The sequence below is a fragment of the Microchirus variegatus genome, assembly GCF_963457635.1.
Source record: "Microchirus variegatus genome assembly, chromosome: 7".
NCBI classification, from domain to species: domain Eukaryota; kingdom Metazoa; phylum Chordata; class Actinopteri; order Pleuronectiformes; family Soleidae; genus Microchirus; species Microchirus variegatus.
In genome coordinates, this window is record NC_139808.1 from 4,599,736 (window position 1) to 4,626,612 (window position 26,877).

The following is a 26,877-nucleotide window of genomic DNA, read 5'->3' on the forward strand; positions in this document are numbered from 1 at the left end:
GATGAGATAGTAATGCAACTTTATGGAAACCAAGTGCTGCAAAACACCACCAGCAAAAAAAACAAGCACCATTATCTGAATCTTAAGGAAATAAATTCTGCAGCCTCATTAATGCGTCCATGCAACTGTTGTAACCTGTTCCACCTGTAATAACAGCAGAGTAACCAGATTGAGTTGTCATCAAGAACCATGGCCGTCTTTAACGAAATGTGTGTTTTGACCCAAAATGGATCAGGACCCGGTTTTTACTACACTAATAGAAATAAGGATTCCAACCATTTGCTTCTGAAAAACCCTTTCCATAAGAACGGGTTTTTCAAGGGTTCTTGTTAACACTAATGGTTCCAGTAAGAACCATTTTGATCCAGAGAACCCTTTAAAATCCCTTTCCTGAATAAAGGGGGTTTCTCCTATGAGGACAAGCCGAAGAACCTTATATGGTTCTACTTAGCACTTTTATTTCTAAGAGTGTGGGTCAGCAATTCACAAGTACAATGTTAAGATACGATATGTGGTTTTTAAGTTTTTCATTATTCGATTTTGGTAACACTTTAGATTAGGGAACAAATATTCACCATTAACTAGTTGCTTACTAACATGCATTTACAGTAAGTAGCATACTAGCACTAACCACAACAAATACTCTTAACAAATCTCTCTTAAAATGTATTGATGAAATTTTATGTTGCAGCTGAATATTCTTCACCTCATCCTTCCTTACCAGGTGTGTTAGAGAACCTATGTAGCCTTCAGTTAACATCAAAACTCAAAAGATGTTTAGCTTGTGAAATGACAGCCTCTGTAGAGCCCACCTGGCTCCTGATATAAATATAAAAGGCTGATTCTGGGGTAATGAAAAAAAACAATTCACATCATCAGGTTAACTTAATTAGTTATTGTATCCTTAATTTCTGCCAAATGAAATGCCTTTGACTCTATTAAAGCCCTTTTCTTGATCAGTCGACACAAGGAAGTGTGTCATTGTGATGGTTTGAGTTCTATATTCTGAGACAAATCACCATCCTCAGTAGAATTTACTGTTACAATTGAAAACTTTACAAAGCGCAACAAAAGAAGAAAAAAATCTGAGGCGAAATAAAATTGACCAAAACTCTCTTTTCATGTAAGAAATGGCTTATATTTCCTCTTTCTGTCTCCAAGTTCTAAACCCAGAGTTCCTACACATTTTCCATTTCCAAATTCCATACTTTTCCAGACTTCTCTGAGGATTTTTCCATCAATATTAAACATCTGAATAACACTTGTTAGATGCTTATTATGAAAATAAATTGTTTTAAAATTCACTCATTTTTCATGAAGCTAGCCCCAGACCCATGACACTGTCGCGGCCGACAATCGGTGGCTGGCTTGACGAAACGTATGGAAAATAATAAATAAATGAGAATCGCAGTCAGTAACAGTAACCATGGTAACTCGACACCATTCCACAGCCAGCTTGATGAGTTTCATATCATCTACAGGTAGGCTATGTTGCGTTAGTAACTTGTTTTGATTTGTATATATTAATATATTTAATTTTAGAAAGTGAGATAATAGTCTGGAAACAACACAAACATTTTTCCATACTTTTCCCCCCTTTTCCATACTTATCCAAACCTGGAAATTACTCATATTAAATTCCATACTTTTCCATACTGTTCCATGCTGCGTAGGAACCCTGTAAACCAATACGACCCAGTTTATCTTACCAACCCGATATGACTACTCAGTCCTCAAAAAGCCACAGGTTGTGTTTTTCTGTCATTTTCTTCACAAGTCCCCAGGCAACAGCAACATTATCCAGGCCTATAGTTTCCATCTGGAGTAGAAACCGAATCTTTCACTCCTAAAAATAAAGTCAAAATGAGCTGCTGTCTTTTTTGTCCAGTACATATTTTACTCTCCGTTTGCCCTGGGCATCATTGGCCTCCATTACAAAGTCTCATAGCTTTGGTATGATTCTCACTTAAAATGTGGGGTTTCTAACACTTTCTTTAGTATTGATAGTTACTTTAATTGTCTCGACAGGGATAATAGGTTTGCAGCAGCAATCAGGGGGAACAGTATTTTCTCGATAAGTGATTTATCATTTGTTTTGTAAAGTGGAAGAAAAAGGCCCACGAATGTTGTTGATTTCCCCAGAGTGCAAAGTGACGACTTTAAATGTCGTATTTTGTTAGACCAGGAGTCCAAAATCCAGCGATATCAGTTAGAAAAAGCTTAAAATTAAATTCTGCACGTTGTTTTTTCATGCAGTTCCTTAAAAACACAAAATAATTATAACAAAATGTTTCATATATAATATTATAAAATGAAAAGCCTATAAATCCTACAAACATTTCTGAGAAACAGTTGTGAGATAATGTACAAAAAGATCTGCCTTTCACTTTCTTGCGTTTCTTTCAAACCTGCCTATAGCTGTTCTCACCATTATTTTTTGTTACTTATCTGTGTCTCAGGCTGAACTGTGTGACTGGATATTCCAGGAAAAATGACTGTCTATACAAATCTTTAGTGGTCTACAGAAGAAAAAAAGGGCCACGTCAAGGCTTGAATTACTTAATGACACTGAATGTAAGAGCAATTTTTCCTTTATGATTCTTCAGAATAGCATAAGAGGCGGAGAGAATATAAGAACAGGATAATTGTTGGCACTGTAGGCTGTGTGAGAGAACACGGAAAAGCACTGACTTCTGAGAAACAGATGGAAATTAGGGGTATGGAGATAAGGGATGAGGACTGGACTACTAGAGTAGTTCCCCCCCCCCACCACCACCACCACCCCTCTGCTCTGCACTATACTCTCTACTGTACCTACATAAAGACGATGGGAACATGTGCAATAATCCTCAGAAACCATGTAGTCATCTTTATGTACATTTTATTTTATTGACGTCTATTAGCTATTTATTTATTTTATGTACTTGCGTGCAGGCATGTTTGCCAACACAGGGCTATGGGACATCTTTCTCTCTCCCCCCAAACAAGTGCAAAGCAGCTAACACAGCAAACTGTGGCTTAGGAGTATTTTGTCAGGTGTTGAATAATTCATCATCTTCCATCTCAGTTTAATTGACTATTAAAGCTACAAAGACCTTTAAAACATCATAATAGTAATAAAAAATAGTGGAAAGGAACACGAATATTGCACAGGAATTTACAACAATGTCAGTGCTATTTCGGAGGTAAAATCTGTTTGTTTGTTTTTTTTCCAACAGAATAATATGTTTGGTGGGTTATAATCTGCCCGATAAGTTTAAACTTTACATTTGTTACATTACATCTATTATAGCTTTAAGGACAAGGTCACCAACAACAACACCATTTTAAGCAAGATATTAGGTATGAGAACAACCATAGAAAAAGTGGACATAGTCGTCCAGTTTGCTCAGTGAAGCCAACCAGGAGGTAAAAAGTAACTACATTTGAATGGAAGTCTACGGGAAAATGAAGTCTCACTTGATCTACAACATTTTCTTTAGGCGTTCATGGTCTCACTCGCTATGGGTCTTTTTCTTTGGATTTAAGAGCTGCTGCAGTAGAATGCATTGCCCTTGGGCACGGCTGATTACCATGTCCTTCATTAAGCCACGTCTCAGTAACACTAGGCTGATGTGACAATTACGCAGAATTAAATCTGAAGCGTTGGATTAATAGGATAACGATATAAACTGCTTAATCAAACATTTTTTTAAATTATATCTTATAGTGTTTGTATTTAACTCAGCTAAAAGCAACATTGTCCGTCTCTGGCTACTATATGTTCACAGATTGCGCACAGCCAATTTAAAGATGTGCACACAAGATGTAACTATTTAGAAGAATGAACGTGACTCAGGTGATTCAGGTCTAAAAAGACTCACATGAACACAAGAAAGCCCACTTAACTGTTTTTCTACCTACTCACTCTCCAGTACAGTGAGTGCCTACGTCTTTTTCATTTATATGGCAAACTGGAAATCACCTCATATAAAGGCTTTCAAGGCTTTTTCCATGAAAGCCTTGAAATTAACAATTTCTATGCATGTCAGAATGCTGTTTTTGTGTTATCTTAGTTTATTATACTGATCTAGAAAAAGTGATTCAACCTCTGAAGAATGAAACCTGACAGACTTGATGGATGGATTCAGATGGAGAAGGTCCATCTGGGATCTGGGATGAGGTGCAGTGAGCTTGAAAGGAAAAAGCTGGCACCACCACCACCCCAGGAGGTTTTTAGGGGCTGCAGCTTGATCAAAACAGGTAAAAAAAAAAGTATTTCTGTATCTTTATAAGACCATTTAGATTGCTTTAGTCATAACACGAAAGACAGAGAGAGAGAGAGAGGGGGAAGGTTGTGTATTGGTATAACGATAAAGTCAATATTTACTGCACATAATAATACGAGGATAATATAGTTTTTGACAGATTTTTAGACGTGTGTGTGTGTGTGTGTGTTTCTCCTGTTTTAACCCCACAACACAAAGGTGGATGGAATTTCATTTGCACTGCCTATGGCAATAAAAACAGCTCTATTTCAACTTTGCTTTGGTGAAATAGTGTCCCTTCCTGTGGGTTATTCAAAATTACTTGGAGGCCTGAAGCATGATACAGTATGTTTACTGTCATCTATAGAAAAAAGAATAATAAAGAAATGTACCTCTAAATAAAATACTATGGACACCTAGTGTGTCATTCTGATACAAAACCACACAGCACTAAGAATGTTGTTCTTTTTACAGTGTAGTAGTTTGTGTCTGTATTCCTGAAACCTTCTCTGCCCACGGGTTAAAAACTAAAGGAGGCTTTTGTTCTGTGCACTTTCAGTGGGAGGCAGAGTACACAATACACCTGTGTGCTGTTAACCTAATGCTTACCTGAGTGAGAATATCCAGTCCATCCAATTGAGTCGAGGCGATCCACAGCACTAACTAGTTTAGAGACACTCCCGCTTTCGAAGGCCCGGGGTCTGATCTTGAACTGGAGCTTCCGTGCTCACACGCCTCCCCTGACATGAAAATTACACTGTGGGTAGACCATGAACATTCTAAGTGAGCATGACAGTCTAAGACAGGGTTTCTCACTCCCGGTCCTGTCTTGTCATGTTTTAGATGTTTTCTCTGCTCAAACACACCTGATTCAAATGGTCAGCTCGTCAGTAAGCTCTGCTGAAGCCTGATAACGACCCATTTATTTCAATCAGGTGTGTTGTAGCAGGGACAGGAGTTAGAAACCCTGGTCTAAGATATCCCAAGAACCACAAGTCGATTGAAAATCAACATGCAGAGCATAGTAAGTCTGGTTTCAAATTGCATTTCGTCTGAACTTTCAGATTAGTGAACAAAAACAAACAAAAGTTTTGCATTTAATAAGCTCAGCCTGAGGTTTTTTTTGGTTTTCTTTCCTTATGCTTTTCACTTTTCAGCACTTCAGACTGAACAAGTCTGGTTAAACTGACTACAGAAAGGATAGAGTCTAATAAGGGAACACCTAGACTCTTTGTCTTTTCTTTTCACAGTCACCACTCAGTCTGCCTGTGATGTGATTAATTCAATGAGACATAAACACATGGATGCCAGTGACCACAATACCACATCTATACTTTTCTTCATCTATAGATTGTCTGTCTAGCTGTGAATTATGACTTCTGTGTGTGTGTTCCAGGTATTACTCATGTTGTGTAGACCTAAATTTGTTTACACGTTCGCAAAGTTCCCATAATGTAATTACATTTTAAGATGACGACATGTATGGTTAGGCCAGTTAGTAGTTATGGTTAAGGTTCGAGTAAGTTTCTATGCAATGAATTAAAGTCAATGTAATGTCCTTTGAAGTTATGGAAACCAGACTGTGTGTGTATCTGTTCCAAATCAGGACCTATGCTGCATCCCTGGGGGAGAAACAACTGTCTCACTCATCACCACACAAAAGAAAATTTATTCACACTCAGCAAAACATGTTAAAGGCTGCATTGTCACAGTGTGCCGTTCCTAAATTAAGCCAGATGAGAGGAGCTGTCAGCTGTCGCCGAGCTCGACACTGCAACATACACTGCCACATACAGAGGTCATGCATACTTAAATGATAAAAAGGAACAATAGTCACAAAAAAACACACAAAATATATTATTCATGACAACAAATTTCAATAAATGTGGTATTAATTGATTTAAATGTGTATCAACAGAGCAAACAAAGGATGTAAAGTATAGAACTATACTGTTTGGATACTGCATAACAATTACGAAACATTTGATTATTTACAAGAAGTTGGTTGTAAGAAGGCAAGCTCAGCCAGAAAGTCCAATATGGGGAAAAGGAGATGCAAGGGCCAGAATCAATAGCATGAAAGGAAAGAAAATGACACAATTTGAACTCCCTGCCCTTAAATATCAGCACTCGATATTGTCTCAGTACGTGGTGCATGTCTGGACTGAGCAAACAGATGAGTTACTTCTAACTTTTCTAAAAAAAAAAGTCTTATCAGCACATTGGCTAAACCTGTGCAACAGTGTGTATGTCGCCCTGTCAACACTGTCTCAGTTGTGTCAGCAGATTTTGTTTTGTTAAAAATCAAAGTGTACTTGTGACACACAGCACATCGTTTTCTGCGGCTGCAACCACTATTGCAGCAGTCAGCAGACACCACAATCCCAGTTTCCTCTGAATCTTTTAGCATGTATGCCTCTGTGTCTATCCAACTGTAAACTGGTGTACACATTCAGTCATTTACAGTAACTGCATCATCTGTTCATCTCATCTTAGCATATTTTCATATTATCCCCCCAAAAAATAGAATTTCCTTCTACAAATAAGTGTAGTATCCAGGTGAATAACTCTACAAAACTAATTTCAGTAAAGTCATTAGAAAAACATCTTTTCTAGCTGCCATCTGCGACCAAGCAAATCTGGTTTAAACAGTTAAACAATCACTGAGGTTCTAATTTGGCTCACTGCATAGCATCCATTGCAATGTGACAATCTTGATGCCTGAACAATACCTTGCCCTGCAAACTCAACACGTCTCGTACCGTTGTATTGTTATACAAGGGGCCAGGGAAATCCCTGATATGCAAAAGTGTCCACACATGCTCATGCGAAAATAGCACACACTGCAAGTACCCTCCTAATGAATCACCTGGAGTGGAAAAACCAACAGTGGAAAATTTCCTGAGGCTGAAATTAAACCCCTGGTCTGAAAGAGGCAGGCCATCAATACACCCTGCAAACTACATGCGAAACCATTTATCTCTCTTCACATTCACACCAGGTAGGTAGGTAGCGCCCAACTCCTTTTCAAGAAAAGTCAAAGCATTTGCTGTGGTAATGCATCTCTGTAAAGTATAGTAATGATTTTTGTGTAATAAATAAATGATGAAAAACTACACTGCGACACTCTTGAGGGTATAAATGATGTCTCCAAATGCTCTAAGGGTGTTTTTATCAGACTGTAGTTGATAAAAGTTGGATGGTTTCTTTTTTTTTTGCTGGTTCAGTTCAAGTTTACAAAGTCAAATCTCAAATGCACTATAAATTGTTCACAATAATGTGAACAGTAGGCCAGTAAAGAGACAGCTACCTGGCAATTTCTACATCGTAGCGCATCACAGTTTTTTATGACTGCTCTATGAGCCATTGAATTGCCCCCCGGGGACAAATAAAGTTTTTTGAATTGAATCTGCCTCGATGCACCGGTGATGATGTCCGGGAAGCACCCTAGCAGCGCCCCAAAGACCAGCAGGTGGCCAGTGGGCGGGTGGCAAATAAGCCACACGGCTACACTCGCCGGCTTTTCATTCACACGCCCCAGTGATGGACTGGGAGAACCAGGAGGAGAACCGCTGACAGATGGACAACTGACTCACAGCATTTATGTAAGGAATCACTTTTGGGAGGTCCCAACTCTTAATCCTCCCCAGGTAAGTTGGCACATTAAGCTCAGCTAGCGTCATCACCCAGATGTGACGGCAGCTTTTTGCTGGTTCCCCTTCTCTTTAAAATATACACCATTTCTTGGGTCCAATGATCTGTGCACACAGGAATAAATATTATAATTGTTATGCAGATGACACCCACCTACTGATGACGATACGTTACAGAAATCATTTTGACAATGGCGGTAGCATGCCGTTAAAGGAAGGGGAACTAATATGGTCCAATATTGCATATTTTTTGGGACTATATTTGGGACTCTGGAGGTCCAGTCGGCAAAGTGTGAATAAAGATGACTCAGTCATGTTTTTGTGGTCCTCCTCAGTCTAAGTACAGGAGATAAAACACGCAATGTTGACTTCCGCACTCATTGGGACATCACAACACGCTAAAATCCTGGAATTGTTGTCTCGCGGAGCTCTGCTTTGACCGTAAAACAGGTGAGAGGGCAACGGTACCCGAAAACCGGAAGTCTGCGAACAGTTCTATTCTTGGCTCCATAGTGCAGCACAGAGTCCTACACAAACTTCCAGCCTCAGAGGATTTATCTGTCCAGTGGATATATGTTATATATGACGCCAATGTGCCTGCTAGAGCCTGCAAATGATCACTTTCCAAATGCTAACTGCTGTTAGCTCCCAGTAGCCTCTGTGGCTGATCTCATTTCCTGTCCCTTAAGTTTCGTTTTACTTTTTTTTAAGGTGGACCTAAAGAGATACTACTAAACCAAGCTTTCTGAACAGGGATGTTTTGGCAGGGTGATGATTGAACTGCTGTGGTGCTTCATCCTTATGGTATTTTGACCAAAGCATGTCACAGACATGTTCATTAGGACACCAGGGAACTAGTTTAACTTGGGGAAATAGGGTATAATAATATTATGATACATGAACACAAATTGTAGACATGGATGAAAAGAATGATAAAAAAAAAAACCCAGTAACGTTACTATAACCCATGTTGCTAGAAATCTGACAAGTGACAAAAATCATATTCCTGAGTGACGTTGAGAGAAAGAAGCACAGACTCGGTCATCTATCTGTACTGCTGCCTTTATTCAGGTAACACCAGCAAGAGAGGGAGAGCGAGAAAAGAGTTCAGTAGCTTTTTCAGCACTTTTTGAGGAAAACATATTAGACTGTGACCACTCAGATGAAAAAAGCACCTTTGTTACTTTTATATTTCACGCTAAGAGGGTCGTTGTACACTTGAGTTACCACAAGTCTCCAATATGACTGAAGTGAGCATGAGCCGAGGACTCTCAAAGCGAGTGTGCGACAGCTACATAGACCCGTCACACACAGCTGCAGGTAAAAGGTTTTACTCTTTTTCTGTACAACAGAGCCCCGGTCTTCATTTGTGCATCCACAGGGTGCAGAAAATACTTTATTTGTGTGAGCATGTGACAATGTAATAGCAATGCTGTACACTTTTTAGAAAAATATTACAAGCCAGCGGTGCATTCAAATTAGACTGTGTTCTTAATAAACTTTTTGATGTGCTACATATCCACTCTGCTCTGATCACTTATCTTACCTCCCTTTTCTTATACTTGTTTTTATGTGCTTTTATGTTCCAGTGTCTACCAATTCCTTCCCTTACCCCGTTTACAAGTGTTTGGTGTAACAAGGACAAACATGTTTTTGTTAATAGATTTTAGGTTACCCCTATCCATTACTTTATTTCTTCAGCTTCCTTGGTGCTCAGGACTCATGTGTACGCTTAAATCCTACACTCCTCTCTCTCTCGCTCCACTAGACTCCATTGTCTATCTTGTCTTGAACAATCCCTATAGTCACACTCCCTGCCTGTGCATCGCTTGCTCTTTCTTTGTCCCCTGCTGTCAAACAGTTTCAGCTCCTATTGTCAAAACAATACTACCTGCCTTCCCTTACCGGGATCTTTAAATGCACATGCGTGCAGTTTACAGGTTGATGCTCTGACGTCTTAAATACATCCAGGCATGGTGTGTTGTTCCCATGTTTGCTGTTAGTCTTTAATTGAGTAAAGTGTATGGGAAAAATAATCCTATTAGGTATTGTAAACAAATAAATAATCGCAGAGGCAACAGAAGTTCACGTAGCTACTGCAGTGTCTATACCCCCTCCCCACTCACCAATCACCATCCTAAAGCTGAGCCGAGCAGTGCAGTGGTGTGTGTGTGTGTGTGTGTGTGTGTGTGTGTGTGTGTGTGTGTGTGTGTGTGTGTGTGTGTGTGTGTGTGTGTGTGTGTGTGTGTGTGTGTGTGTGTGTGTGTGTGTGTGTGTGTGTGTGTGTGTGTGTGTGTGTGTGTGTGCTGTGAGGGGAGGCCTGCTGTGAGGAGTGTGCAGCTCATCTGCCTGTACACGTGAGGGGGAGAAAGACCCAGATGTGAAGCTAGAGACAGGAAAGGAGTAAGGCGTGGGTGTGGGGTTGGATGGCGGGATTAGAGGCGGATGTGATCAGAGAGAGCTGATCTGCCTGTCAGCAATGGTTGGCAAAGAAACCCCAAAGCTGGCTTATTGCATTCAACGACATGTTTCTGGTATGTGTATGTCTATCCCTGGGAAATTTTCAAAAAAAAATTTCTTTTTTAAAGTAAATTAAAAGGTCCACTGTGTAAAAATGTATGTGGAAAATATTGGCAGAAAATGAAAATAATTTCCATTGATTTCCAAAATGAGCCTTTTATTATTTATTTTTACAATAGCCCACAGTGTACAAACTAAACACCTTTATTATACAGTAAATTCTCTATGGATATGATTCTGACAGGTCAGCAGACATAGTTGGCCTCTGGCGCTGTGTGACTATACTAGGGCTCATAATATTTTCTCAAGTGACTGATGAATCATTTGGTCAAAACTGTGTCAGAAAATGTTGATTGGCGTTTCCACACCTCAAATTTGGTCTACAAACCAAAATTATTGTGAATGATTTATTCATATGGAGCGAAGCAAACCAGAAATATTCACATTAATTGATGATTAATTCATCACTCATTGAAGTGTGAGATTATACACAGCATTGAAATTGCACTGTATTTTTAAAAATAAAACTGATAGCTTCACATGAATACAAATGCATTATATCCAATGGGTCTGAGTCACTGAGATTGTGCTGTCAAAGCCTCATGGGAGCTATAGTTGTTAAATGCTATTGTAGAAGTGGTAGAAAAAGTGGAGGTTTTGTCCTTGGACTTTCCTCAATCTGTATTCTCGTCTTCTGGGCTGTGATTTGTGGAAGATCAGGATTTACAGCCCGAAATACTGCTTAAACTCAAATTTAATTCCTGCCAGTGCAAGGCAGTTATACTTTTTGCCCTTCAGCTGCCATTGTAAATTTTTCAAAAATGTTAAAATACTTTTTCCTTTTTTTGTTGACTGCTGTCTCCCATGTCTCCAAAACATTTTGATATACAAAAGCATATCATTTTCTTGGCGCAAGGTTTCTGCAAAGATCAAAACAAAGCTAAAACCATCTAGCGCTAACATGCGTTAAGGGTGTAAGGTGCCTCATGGGCATGGCCAAATTTCTGCCATAACTGACAACTGTCACCATGCCAATGAAAGACTTGGCTGGGGGGGGGGGGGGCTGCATTTTCACAGATGAAAGAAGGACTGGCCCAGTATTCAAACACAGAGGGTCATCCGTCCAAAGTGATCTGATCATGGCCACGTCAAGCTAAGCCTGTTCACACCTGGCATTAAAAATGTGTCCTGATTGTGACTGCATATGATGGGATCTGAGCTTCCTCACCTTTTATTATTGTATCACACTGTATCGAGAAGGCCAATTTATTATTGACATTCTATGTAAAAGAAAGAAGGGGGGGTAGGAGAAAATAGAGAGAAAAAAGGTGGAAAATTATGGCAGCAAGTACAACAATAAGTTGGAGAAAAGAAATGGAATGTAAACAAAGAGAAGGATGAGGAGAAGAAGAGGCTAGGAGAGGATCCAGTGGAACAGAGACAGAAAGAGTTTAGCTTCCTTCCAACAACCCTGAGCTGAGTCATAATGAGTGGGCCGCCCGCTCGCCTGGCAAGTATTAAAATACACCACATACTGTATAAAAAAAGGCATCATATGTACAAAGTCACACCCTTGCAGACAAATATGTGCAAGGGAGATGTCAGAAACACTCATATCACACATAGCTGACCACACTAAACACACACACACACACACGGTCACAGACCCAGGAACAACAGAGCAGACTTCAGACATAAGCTATCAAAATCATAACAACTGGCTAGACAGCATGGTTTGCTTTGTACAAATGTAGGTAATGTTTACCTGGTGCAGCATATACAGCAGCTTCTCCTCTACAAGTTGCAGTATCTTCATGGTAAAATCTCAGGATGCAGTGGCGAGGAAATTACCAGGCAATGATGAGTTGTTCACAGCATCGTTGTGGACTGTAAAACACGCAGAATCGGACATTCAGATATATGTACAAACGTATGGGGGAAAGATCAAACCCAAAGTTTAGAAACCCTTATAACTGGTATCTGTAACTTCAAAATGTATGAAGATATTTCTCGAGCTCTGTACCCACTGCTGCACATAATGCAGCTTATTTTGCAGTGGCAAGCTTACATCAGATTTACATCAGCAGCTAATCCTCATATCAAGTATAGCCACTTATATCAAACACTTACATCCAAACAATCGAAAATACCACAGACTTGAAATAATTATCACACGTGTCAAGTGATGAGACAAAAATGAGAATAGCAGCAGACATTGAACAAGTGGCATGGTCCCTCTGCTGGCTGCAACATGTCATGACAAATATGACATTATAGTAAAAAGACACTGAAAAGATAAACATTGAGAGCAGGTCCACCCTGTCTCTCTGGGCTTTTTATTCTGCAAAACACTGAAACACTTGAATAGGTTACATGTAACCAACATTGTAATGGATATGACAGCTGTAGTGTACAGCAGCAGGCTGAATTAAAACATTAAAACACTATTTATTGTAGATATCTCTAATTCGAGTTTCTGATATCTACCACTATGACTAGTCACAACCCTCAATAGAATATATCTGCATTGTCCTTTTTAGATATCTTAAATTAAGTCAGAATGACATTGTAGATATCTAGAACTTGAATTGTAACTAGCCATAATGACATTTCAGATATATGAGAGTGGAATTAGAGATTTCAGTTGTGGATATTGCAGTCGTAAATTGTGACTTGTAGTTGTAAATATATGTTTCAGATATCTCAAATTCAGGTGTTACTACTCAAAATGACGCCACAGATATGGTAATTACAGATAATAGACGAAAATGTTTAAAAGCCTTGCCATAGACAACAGTCGAAATATAACTGCGCACCAACTTTGTTCACAAACGTTAGCTTACAACTAGCTGCATGCTAACGTAAAATAAAAGTTCAGTTTACACTCTCACACTTAAACACGAATTTACTTCACGTCATCGCAAACATATTGTACAAGACTAGCAACTGAAAATCATATATATATATATAGCTCCACTCACCTTTACAGAAGTCATCTTTCTCGATGTATGGTGAGTTCTACTGCTTGTTCTACAGTTAGCTCATGCTAAATAGTCGACATTACTCACGTCAACGTCCATTTACGCGCCGCGAGGTAAAGGTGCACCTTAACCTTAACCGCTGTAGAAAAACACACAATTCAGTCGGCCACTTTATATCTAACTTGGTTGTTTTTATCCATTCCAATAGCCTTAAAGTGGAAATACAAGAAACGTTACAGCTATGTCCAAGTTTGTTGACAGTGTTATAATCAGACATGCCAAACATCACTAATACTATAGCAACGTGGTTTGACCTGTGATTTTTTCTTAATACAGATCAATAACATATATATGCTGAAAGCATTCTGTGCCCCATACTCCCACAACCAAATGGAGAGAATGACCATACAGAGGTCCACTTTTGATTTCTAAAGCTTTATGTTTTATGTTTAATTCACAACACATCACACAACATAGTAATTAAGAAATACTTCATTATTCTTACGTTTTTTTTCTTCTTTCTAGAACCCTTTTAAAATCTGGTCGAAACTGGATGAGTGGACAACATTTGGGATTTTGTTGAGGACAATGTGGACATCATGAAGCTTGAGTTCTTCAAAGCGTAATCACACAGAAAAACAAAACACAGTTAATAAAAACAAAGTTGATGGGTATTTCCGCCCAAGGTCAGGAGAGAAGGGGAACCATGTATGGTTCTTTCATGGCTTAATTGTCTCTGCTCCTCGAGGAATCACTGCATGCATCTAAGCATAGCCTCGTCTCGTGTTCATTTTCATTGAAGCTTCTAAAAATAATAATAATACCGATCCAGGGTCAGCGGTCAGGTTATGTCAATTACTCAATGCTGAAACACAACGATACAGTACAGACATATTAAGATGCCACCCCCGTCTATATTACGACTGTAATCTGACAAAGAAATGATCTAAATTGACTTGTTCTGAATCGATGGACGATGCTACTCGCATCTCATGATCTTGACGGGTCTGCTGCTGTGGACAGTAAAGACAGGACAGTCATGCAACTGATATGAAAACATACCTTACCTCATCCACAAACACTAACTTCAAGTCAAGAGATAAGAGAGTGAACATTTATTTAAAAGGCACACAACAACAATTTTGGTGTGTGTGAAAAAGTAGAAGACAAAACAGGATATAAAGGGACATAAGAACACACAAATCCTTCAGACTGCAGTAATTACAACTAAGCCTTCCGCACTGACCCTGTACAAAAATAAAAATTGTTACAATAAGTTAGTTTAAACTATACAGCTGGGAATTAGCTCGACCTTGCTTAAATGAAAACAAATCCCATGAGAACACAAAACCAACAATTTGTCTCTCTGCACATTCTTTAGGCTTTGGCTCAACGTTTAATGTGACAGAAAGACATACATAAAATTATCAAATCAGTCAGAATCAAATCATTTGTCTCTGAGTTAATAGTTTGGACACTAGTCGTATATTATACAAAATAAATAAATAGAACAAGGTGGAATATTTCGATTTCTCTGTATTCCAATGATCCTCCATATCTTATTAAAAATTCATGTGTTGCTGCAGCCACATAAAGGACAGTGTGGGCTATTCCGATGAATTAGTGGCATGTAGTGACACTGTGTGTACTACCAATGACACAGTATGTGTGTGTGCTACAATGAAAACAGCATTAGTGTCATCACGTGACAGACGATAAACACACGGAAAAATAAAAGTCTCTTACATATATCTACACTTCTTTATAGAGACAGCCATTGTATGCAAACATGCACACATATACACACAAACACACGGTGACTAGCAGCAGGCAAGTCCTGTGTCAGCAGAAAAAAGGGACTGCTCTCTCAGCACTGTTGCAGAGGAGCAACTTCTTTAATATTCACCTCCCTCAAATCTTATAACACGGTGTAAATTAACCGTGCACAGTAAATCTGCAGAAAGACTCGGTGCATTTAGAGTCCAGGCAGGAAAACTTTTCAGAGTAAGTCCTCGCCGCTTATCTGAATCTGCAGTCGTGTGTGTTTAATATCTCAGATTCCACCGTGACAACAATGATGTTGGTGTCTTTTTCTGGGACTGAAACAGTGACTCCAGCTCAACCTCTCTGGTGACGTCGCCATCTTTAGACGTCCTGCTCTCGAGATCCTTTGAGATGCAGACCGATCTCCATCTGATTCTCTAGACACTCCTTGAGCTTGTCCTCTGTCAGCGTCAGCCGCTGCTCCAAGATTGAAATTGTCTGGGACGAGAAAAGGGCGAGAGGAAGTGAAACAAGACAAAGACAAGGGGGAAGGAAGGAGATTGGTGAGAGAGACGGGGCACGTTAGTGAGGGCTGTACACCATCAGACTGACAGTAATGGCCATATAATGGCCGTGTTTGTGTGAGTGAAAGAGGGCATTACTGTGTGTTGCAGACAAACGTTGTGCGTGCGAGACAATCCGGCCGATTATCGTAGAGAAAAATCTGCTGCCTGAGCCGCAAACAGCAGAGTCTCTGTGTCTGGCACGCACTCGCTCTTGTTCTCAATAACACAGATGCATTAAAAAAAAAAAAAAAACTTACACACACATACACAGAATCATGAAAGACAATTTCTGAAACAGGACGTGCATGTGTGGGTAGTTAGATCCCAGTGCAACTCTTTAGCGTGACAGCATTTGTTATACATTTTGCTTATACATTTAAACACCGAGCCATCTCAGCCTGGAGCCTCCAGGTGTAGTTTTTAATGATGTGACTGTTTGAATGAACAGATACATCTTCACTGGATTTCATTCATTCAGCTGCCACATTGAGTGAATCACTAAATGAGCCATATATCAATGAAAACTGTTTTAAAGCAGTAGATGATTCATATTCACACAAACATAGTCATGCCTAGATCAACCAGGAGGGTTGAATAAACGAAAGAAAATAATTCTAGCTTCCAGCGTGGATGAACAAAAAACAGTTTTTGTTCAGTCCCTGGTTGTCTGGTCCAATGTGTAGTAAGTGTGTTTTGCCTAAAGCAGAACCACCAGGCTCACAGGTGAAAAAATAAAGGGTTTTTGTTCTCAACAGTTTGAGTAGGAGGAAGAGAAAACAGTACACTGCAGTTCAAAAGTTTCGGGTCACTTAAAAATGTCCTTATTTTTTAAAGCAAAGCTCTTTTTTTTCAATGAATATAACATTAAATTAATCATAAATACACTCTATACATTGTTAATGTGGTAAACGACTATTCTAGCTGCAAACGACGAAAGGGCAAAATTATTATTTTGAATAAAAATCATTATTTCTAATCTTGTCAATGTCTTGACTATATTTTCTATTCATTTTGCAACTCTTTTGATGAATAAAAGTGTGATTTTTAATGGAAAACACAAAAAAATTGTAGAGGTGACCCCAAACTTTTGAACGATAATGTACATATATGCTGTTGAGCTGATGCTCACCTGAGTGAGAATATCCATTTGACCTATTATGTGTTCCAGAGTGCTGGCTAGACCAGCAGGGACCCCTCCATCAGAGGCCGTAGTCTGTGGTTGAGCATGGGATGAATTCTGCGGTACACTGCGAGTCTGTGTCTGATGGGTGGAGGAGGAGGAGCCCAGATTTCTGTGGCTGTGAGTTGTTCTGCTGCAGCTGCCACTGTGATCAGCACTCTGAGCGTGGACAGTGGTTTGATAATCCTGTCCGTTCAAATCTTCCGATGGGTCAGATGTCTGCCAACAAAGACAAGAGAGACAGTGATATAAGAGATATAAGATATAATAACATCTCAATTATGGAGGGTTATGTCAATAACATACAAGTATGTACAAAGGCTTGCTTTATATAAAAGGTGTTGGGTCGCTTCAGAACTGTGTTGGAGCAAAACAAGAATTAATTTTCTCTTGTAGGACTCATATTATACCCTATTTCTACAAGTTAACCTGGTTTCCAAATGAACACGTTTTCCCCGTTTCTGCCAATTTCCGCTCCTCCTCCCTTGTTTCAGGAAGTCTTTGGTGTAACAAGAGTGAACGGGTGTCTGCTAATAGGTTTTAGATGACTCTTTCCAGTGTTTCTCCTACATTTTGTTCAAGAGCACCGTGCCCCCGCTGCTACTATATTTAGCGCAGCTGCTAAAAATTCTCCAGCGAGCACAGGGGAGCAGCTGCTTGCCCGTTGAGACCTACACTCCACCCTCTCCCCTCCTGCCAGCAGCAGGTAAGAGCATCGACCAAAATGTGTACCGCAGCGAACCAGGAAATAAGAATATACTGAACAGCTACCAGGGTATTTTCTTAATATCCTGTAGTAGAGCACAAACTTTCTGAGTGGTTTTAAACCTTGTCCCCTTTTAAGTGTCTCAATTCTTAAGTAATTTTCTAAAAGAAAGATTATTTGCATGTATACAGAGACATCTCACTCACTTTGTTACATGCCACCAATGTTGAAGTGGTGAAATCTTGCCTTCATTAAATCCTTGTGAGTAAAATCAAACATAATCTGGGAGAAAAGATGTTTCATGTGAAATGAAATTACATAATGAAAGTTTTTAATGTATGTTTTTGTCAGACTGGTAAAAATCAATGACATAAAAATACAGCAAAATCATATTTTATAAAGCCAACAGCACTTTTAGTCCGTTTTTAATCGAGCAGATGAAAGTGCCGTTTTTTTTCCCATTTGTACCAACGCTTCAGACAGATGTAATTTTAAAAGAAAATCTTCCCAAAGAAAGGGTTCAGACGGGGTTTACAAGAACAGTAGTTCTCAAAGAGAAGAGAATGCATTTCATACATCGCACTAATCATCTCTCTCCATACGCTTCAGCTGCCTGTTTCATAATCACCTTTTGTGGCAAGTCTGTAATAATGGATGTCAAGTGCAGGAGCTAATAAAATCCATTTACGATCCCTTTTCACAGCAGTGAAAGAAAAAGACAGAGACACAGAGAGTACAAAAAAAAAAACCCAGAGGGCTCTGCAGATGTTATTAAGTAAACAAGTTCATTTTAAGAAAATGTTAGAAATAAACAGAGTAGATGCAGCTTTACTTCAATAAAACGTTCTTTCAATGGTTGATTGCTCTTGTTTTTCCTCATTAAATCTGCTTTCTTTCAACTTTCAACACCTCAGCCAAGGCGGATACCGCAAGAGTGATGTTTTTAATTACTATATTATATAATAATTATATTAATTGTATTATTACACATTTTGTTCACACAAACTTGATAAATGTTGCAAAGTCATTTACTTTCAAGACCATTAACTCAAATAGTTAGTGAAGATAAAAGATTTTTGAACAGTTATACTTTATCAGATGGAGGAAAATCTGGGTTTCTACACCGTGGTTGACCTAAAATTCAAGGACTTTTTCGGGGACTTTTCCCAAAACTCAAGGACCGAATGTGCCGACGCAGCTTAGGGTGGGAGGGGAAACTCGTTAGAGCCTCTTCGCCCATGTCGTCCACTTTTATTGATTTTGCAGCGCGCTCTGCATCTGGACAAGTGATTGTCCTTGGGATCTTGGACGAGTCAGTCTTTGTAATTTTCTTTGGTGAGCCAGAGATGTTGGAATTTGCATTTCCCAGGCATCACACAATTTGCTCTCTATTGCTCAATGTCAACTATCTCAGAAACATTTACTGTACCTTAATATCAACTTAACTTATTTCCTGCACAAAATTGAAGCACTTTCAATGACCTATGTCTACTTTTTTCACAAACTTTCAATGACTTCAAGAACCCATGGGTTCCCAAAAGAACCCAAAAGAAATCAGCATCAATTAGCACAGCAGTCAGAAAAGGAAAAACCAGAGAATGATGTATGATCAAATTGTGCCATGAAAATGGCAGAGATGCTGCCACTAAATGGGCTTCGAAGTCTGGATGGTTTGATTTCCATCTGAATATTCTTAACTGGCTTTGGCTTGTTTTTTTTTAACCCACATAATAGCATCCAAACCTCTTAGTCAGTCTTTGTCAAATTTGATTTAACCAGCATGGATTATGGCCAGTACAGTGGCACATGTACTACAGTGACATTTGGAATAATAAGTGCCTGACGAAATTGACATTATTTAGAGCAATAAACAAATACACTTAACTACAACCCATTTTAGAAGGTTGGAGCAAAATGAAAAAAGCATGGTCATTAACTTTTACTTTGTCAGAGCCTCGTCTCAGCAGACAAGCTAACTCATTAGCTAAGAGAATCTCATGAAGTTTTGACCGTAATATTGGTCTGAACTAACCTTATCATGAAAACCAGGCTTGTAAACGCACCACAGCTCACCGTGCTGTTTTTTCTGCATCTGCATCACCGTACGGTTCAGCTTGGTACAGTACAGTATGGTTCAGAATGGTAGAGCCCTGGGTCAGGATTGTGTTTCAACTGAGAGTACTTAGTAGGTGGGGTGCTGGCTGTGCCCGAAGCGTGACGTCGTACCGGTGCAATTACAACAAACAACGACACTGAATGCATCACAACAGACAACGATGGAGGATATCCAGCAGCTCTTCTTTCCTTGCTTGGTTTGTGGCTGTCTAAGACGTCAAGCTTTGTATGAGAATAGACTGCAGGTGTTTGCCTCATATAGAGTAACACTTGGGGTACCACTCCAAAATGGAACATCAAAACAGATTTGCTCTCAGTTCACAGTGTTCGTCTCCATCAGTCTGAGGTGAGTTGTTACCTGACTCCTGGAGGAAGTTTGTTGTCGTAGCCTGTCATCACCTTCACTGCAGTCAAAGTTGCTCTTCCACAACATTACCTGTTGGTGAGATTTAAACTGTTACTAGTGCAGTGCCTGTAGGAAGTACGTATTCCTATAGTGGGAGCTGAAGAAGTTTTTTCAGTTATGGTAATGCATTAAAAGGAACGTAAAGGCTAAAATAATGCACACTGGCACCACGCAAATGTCCCTAATGTTTTTTTGATGAAAGTCAGCTCACTGTCGACGTGCATTAGGGCAAATGGATCATTTCCTGAATTTCAAAAGTTCATTAAAATTATTCCTTAAGTGGTTTGCAAATATTTTCAACGGATCCTTGTTCAGGGCGATGCCGACTATTACGATGGTAAATTTCAAGTCATTCCGAGATACTTTTTGTTTTTGAGAAGAAAGCTCACTGTCAAATTGCATCAGGGCAAATGCATCATTTCCTGAATTTCAAAAATTCATTAAAATTATTCCTTAAGAGGTTTGCAACTATTTTCAACGGATCCTTGTTCAGGGCGATGCCGACTATTATGATGGTAAATTTCATGTCATTCCGAGATATTTTTTTTTGCTGATGAGCCACTGCCCACCTGGTGCAGCATGATAATCAGATCAGTGAAAATTAAAATTCCTCCAAAAAATTTGAAAATCAAGGATGCACAGCATCGGGTCATGCTCAACCCATATCCAAAGATGTGCCTGTCACAGACAAGCAGACAGACACACAGATGCAACTTGCTTTATAGATAGATTAAAATCTAATACTAGTAACAATAAATGGCCAACAGTTTAATGTACACAGGATGAAATGTGCAACAAAAATGCAGTCCATCATTAATTCTACTCTTGCTTCAGGCAAGTCAATCGTTATGGTTTCATCTATTCGTCAATGTTTTTTTGGATCAATTAGAAGAAAATCAGTGATTACCTGTTCATCAGCTCCTCCAGAGGCAAAGTATTCTCCTGTCCTGGAGAACGCGACACAGTTCACTGAACCCTGAAATAAGAGAAGGAGAAACCATTTAAAAACAGAATCAATCAATCCTAATCCCCCAAAATTCAAGTAGCCAGCACTATGATGTTGGTTTGAATCAGCAGGTTTTGGACAGTTGGTCAGATAAAACAGGCAACTTTAAAATAGTAAAAATGTTTATGTTACTATTTTTGATGTTTAATACGTCTCACGATTAGCTGCAGCTCATAAAAATGTAACAATCCCCATGAAAGTGCTGCTGTCTATGTGCAGAATTAGGTCTATTTTTTGATTTTTGAAAATGACAGAGTAACTAAATATTTTCTTACTGGTAAATCTAGTTACGAGAGGCAATATACTGTAGCAGCAGCTTAAGTGAAGGTGATAATGTAAAACACACAAGAAAGCAAACATGGTTATATCTCTTTACTCCATTGGGTAGAGTTCTTTTGTGGCATTAATCAAGTTGTTATTTTTCTGCAAAGCCCCCAAACCAGATGCAAAGACAATAACGTTGTGATGTCATGCTGTGTGCACGTGGTTGAATGTGCACACTTCAGCCTGCAGCACAGACAGAATTCACACTCTCTCGTCTCTACTGTAGCTCAGAACCGGGTCAACTGTTACAGCCTGAGCACTCACACGGCTTTCAAAGAAAAGATGAAGGAGAGAGCAAATCAAAGAAAGGATAAAAGAATAACAGAGGGACTGTGCTGTGAACAAAACAGAAGCTGTGTCCTGTGGCTAGCACCCAGGCAGGCTGGTTTGGATGAGGAATACTTTCCCAGAAGCACCTGAAAGTAGCAGACAGTGTCACTATGGCAACGCGACGGCCTGACAGACAGCATGTTCTGTCTGCGCTCTGACTAATGACTGCTGCCAGGCTGGCACTTGCCATGGCCAGACACACACACACACACACACACACACACACAGTCTGACAGGGTTATGAACATAACTGGAACATTACAGAAAATGTACTGACAAAATGAAAAGGCAAAAACCAGACAGGCCGCAACATGGTGCTCTTTATAAACTAACAGTGATTAACAAAAACAATTTAAAGCCTGTTGTGTTATTCTTTCTGTCCTTGCCTATTCCTCTAAAACCAGCAGATCAACCCGAGATACTGTTTATTATGATTATGTTGCAGTAAGCCGCAGTCTTGGTTGGTGGTGATGTTTTATGGCAGTTGGCATCCTTGTATTTCTGCCTTCCCCTGGATAAAATGAATCATCTATTACTTCTTCTCTTTCCTTTAAAATAATGATGAAGAAAGTCACATACTGTATACAGTATGAAAACTTAAATGTTAGAATGTGTATTGTATACGACTTGTGTTTTTCTAAGTTAATCAATAAGTCATTCGACAGAGGAATTCTCCTTTGATTCTCACACGCTTTCATCATTTCGAAAGAACTGAAACATATATATATTACTTCCACAAGTGAATGCCTCTCTTTGTGAAACATTTAACACGTTTTCTTCTTATTAGTGAATGAAAGCCATCTCAAAACACTGTATTCAGTAATCCCACACCTTTTCCACACACCTCTTCACAGCACAACACATCCTATTTTTCTTTGAATTAAAATTGTATTCATCCATATTCATGTCTCTCTTTATTTGTAGACTGCAGAATATATATTTTATTATATATCCCGCCATCTGCCAATAATATCCTGTGTTTTTATGTATATAAATATATAGTATGTGGGTATGTAATGCATGTAAGATGTTTCTCTGCGGTCCACAAACAGGCACATTCACTGCATAAACTGTACTCTGTCATGTTAATAATGACATATCCTACCTTACCTTTCATTTTAAAGCAGGAGCACACCTTACTGCATCTGATTTACTTAATTTTAAAGCCAAAGAGTACTTTAGTAGTTTTAAGAAACTTCATGAAAACATCTGGATCACAATGAAAGGTCATTTGTCAGGCAGACAAATGCACCTACAGTGAATCAACACTGTTATACAGAGCCAGAAAAGGTTCTCCTGGGGCTTGGTAAACAACACATCCAACAGCAACATCTAACAACAAAAGCCCTCATGTGTTGCCATATACACTGCACGCACATAGGCCTCCACAAATACACAGTAGAATGTACACAAGCAGGCAAATACATACACATAATCCAACATAACCACACCGAACAGATGGAGGTGTCTTCCATCTCTAACTATGTGACTCGGGAGACAATTAACACCCTGTGTGCTCCCAGCACCAACAGATTGGCAGAGTCACCACTTGGCCAAAAACAGAAACGGAGACACAGCAAAAGAGATGACAAATGTGGAGGTGTGAAGAAAAAAAAGAGGGGGGGGGGGGGAGCTGACACACTGAACAAGATAGAAAGAACAATAACATGCACAGAGGGACAGATATACATCTGGTGCTCGTAACTCAGCCACTGATTTGCATAAGTGCCTTCAAACAAAGTGATACAGTCAGAGAGACATCCAGACAATTAGTGGGATGGACCAAAATCTACATAGGATGTAGCACAAGGACAGAGGTAAAGGGAAAAAAGATGGGGACAAGAATAAGAATAAGTTGGAGAAAGAGGACGAGATGGAAAACAGGAGAATAAAGAGGAAGAGGAGGAGAGGATCCAGAGGAACAGAGTCAGAAACACAGTTTTGCTTCCTTCCAACAACCCTGAGATGAGTCACCATGAGTGGGTTGTCCACTCGCCTGGCAAGTACTAAAATACACCACATACCAAAAAATGCATCATACACACACACACAAGTAGCACCCATGCACACAAAGATGTCAAACACAATCATATCACACATAACCATCGTCTACACAAACATCAGAACCGACTCAAGTCATGACCTATCAAGACAATAATAATTGGGTAGACGGCACAGTCTGACCTCTAGGTCATCCAGACAGTGAAAGAGTGTGTGTTTGTGTTTGTACCTGGTGTCCGTGCAGTGTATACAGCAGCTTGCCCTCGACGAGGTCCAGTACCTTCATGGTGGAATCACTGGATGCAGTGATGAGGAAATTACCAGCGGAGTGAAACGACAAACTGTTCACGACACCACTGTGGACTGAAAAGCACACACATACTCGCATAGAGTTTACAGTATACACAAAAGACACACTATTGTGTTTTGCAGTTTTACACATTCATATGGTTGCATTAATCCCACTGCTACACATACTGCAGCATTTTTGTACTTGTACAACATTTTGCAGGCTTAACTTCAGGCTTACATAAGCACATATTCTTGTATCAAATTGAGATTATTCTGACAAGTGATGGGAGAAAAAAAAAGAAGTAAAACATTAGATATTGGACAGGCAAAGTGGTCCTTCTGCTGGCTGCAAGACGCTATGACAAATAACAGACATACCAGTAAATTTAGTTACAAAAAGATGCTGAAAAGCAGTAGTATATGAAGCGTAAAACTAATTAAATATTAAAACAGTCCCCAAAAAAGCAAAACTAAATTAATTAATAACTCAAAAGCAAAGTAAGAAGGCCAAAGGACGAGTAATAACCACATACCATAAAAAGTATTCACACATGACCCTTTAAGAGTTGTAATTAAAGGCTTTTCAAATCAATTTGTGATTATAGAAAAGTCCCATGGGTATCTAATGGCAACCACAACGCAATGTAACACTAAATGGGTAATTAACAGCAGAGGAAAGCATCCATCTCCGCGCTCAGTCGTCTCAATCCATTAAACTGCAATTTGATCACAGAAAACACATTTAATGTCAGGTGTAAAAGGGGGCCAATAAGTGATTATCTGCCATTACATCCCTCAACTTAAAGAAATTTAAGAGAGCTGATTCGAGCAATCAAACTGTGGAGCAGACTAACAAAAAAGGCACTGCTGCTTAATCAGTGTGCTTAATCAAATAGGCAAGAAAAACAAATCGATAGATTGCCACTTTTAATTTCAAGATTTATAACTTGGGTGTTATTTCGATAATTTGTCATTAGGTCAGTTTTCCACATCAACCCGTCAAAGGAGATTAAAAAAAGAAGCATGTATCAAAGACCCACTCCTCATTTGCTGTGTTAATGAGCAACTGGGACCTTGCTATAGCAAACAAAGTAATACTTATTTGTCTTTACCTTGGTAGTGTTGCAGCATCTTATGGGATCTGATGTCCCAAACCTTGACAGAGTTGTCAGTACTGGCAGCAGCAATGCAAGTTCCACTTGGGTGGAAATCCACCTGGTTTGCATAACTTGGAAGAAGAAAGAAAAAGATAAACAACGTGAGGTAATCTTTTACAGCACCTCCATTTAGTTGGGCATTATCAGATGCTTTAAGAGAAATTTGTTATGAGTCTTTCGGACTTGAAGTGCTCACCAAGCATGTTCATAGAAAGTATGAATACACTCTCTGCTGTTCTTGTCCCACAGCTTTATAGTCTTATCATCACTGGACGACACAATCAAACGATCGTCTGGAGAAAACCTGGAAAAAAAAAATATTTGTAAGACACATTAGAAAAATGTGTCATAATCTTTCATAATTGTGCATATTTATTGAAAATGACATGTATAGAATCCTCAAATGACAATGAGACAAATACAGCGTGCATGCTTCATACTTAGCACAGCGGACCCAGTTGATGTGCTGGTTCAGAGAGAACAGAAACTTTTGCCTGTGGACCGTCCACACTTTAACGGTCTTGTCATCAGAGGCGGTGACCATAGTCTGTCCATCACCGGAGAAGTTTACGCTGCGCACGGAAGCAGTGTGAGCCCTGAAAACTGTGGACTCAGCCTTCCTGTATGTACACACACGGAGCAAAACAACAGAAAGTTCAAGACAACAATTAAAAACAGTGCCTTTCAAAACAGACTATTTCAAATCTAACAAATAAAAAAAAAAAGAAGAAGAACCTGCTGGGCACCCAAAGACGAACAGTCTTGTCTCTGGAGGCGGAGGCCACCAGGTGGCCCGAAGGAGAAAACTGAACAGAAAGGACACCATCTTTGTGTCCATCAAAACGATACGCTCGCATCTGAGGTTTTACGTTCCAGATCATCACACAGGAGTCCATGGAGCCTGTGGCTGGAGGAGAAGGAGACTCAGGTGGGTGAGTGAAAATAAAAACAGTGACGCAGGTGCCAGATATTCCAAATAAAACACAAAGAGAAGTGACCATTACCAATCTGTTTCATGTTGCAGCTGAAGTCCACACTCGTCACAGTGTCCCTATGACCCTCAAAGTGCCTCTCAAGAGTTGGATCAGACTATAATGGACAAAGATAATAATAATATAATAATAATTTACAATGGTTAATACTAAATAAGGCAATTACACCTCAGAATATTTGCAAATCACAATTTTAGGAGAGAACGTCACCATGCCACTAAGGCAGTTTCGGCATTTCCTCATGCAACTTTTATATATTGAAGAATATGAATCTACAGAAACCTTTAAAAAAAAACAAGGGCTTTGAAGTGCATTGAAGGGTTTTGAGGGCAATAAATCTCTTGGTGTGCACAGACTGCCAGAAATGATCAGAAGAAGATCCCTGTGAGCACAGTGCTCACCTCTGTGGTCTCTGCTGTTTGGAATAACACGCTCAACAGCCACGTAGTGGCGCTATTTCGCACTGTACTTCCTCTTAAGATGAAACAAAAGCTGAAGAAGAAAAACCGAGAAGACCAAATAAAAAAACACCGACTTTAAAGCTAGCGTTGAAGCACACTTATTATTCATTTATTAGCATGCTGTGATGTCTCATTTATTTGTTTCTGGTCCCCGTGTGCCAAACAAGTTAACTTGTG

At 39.4% G+C, this 26,877-nt stretch overlaps 1 protein-coding gene across 1 annotated transcript; it reads right to left on the reverse strand.

Moving 5' to 3' along the window:
* Window positions 1-15,546: 15,546 nt before the first annotated feature.
* On the reverse strand, window positions 15,547-26,330 carry poc1a (POC1 centriolar protein A; the record flags this gene model as incomplete). Its single annotated transcript, XM_083892602.1, has 10 exons — window positions 26,252-26,330; window positions 25,983-26,154; window positions 25,688-25,867; window positions 25,444-25,551; window positions 25,203-25,318; window positions 24,029-24,162; window positions 21,046-21,114; window positions 20,091-20,168; window positions 16,861-17,130; window positions 15,547-15,663 (listed from the first exon to the last, which is right to left on the reverse strand). Exons 1-10 carry the CDS (start codon window positions 26,262-26,264, stop codon window positions 15,547-15,549), a joined length of 1,257 nt encoding a protein of 418 aa, XP_083748728.1. The 5' UTR covers window positions 26,265-26,330.
* Window positions 26,331-26,877: the final 547 nt, after the last annotated feature.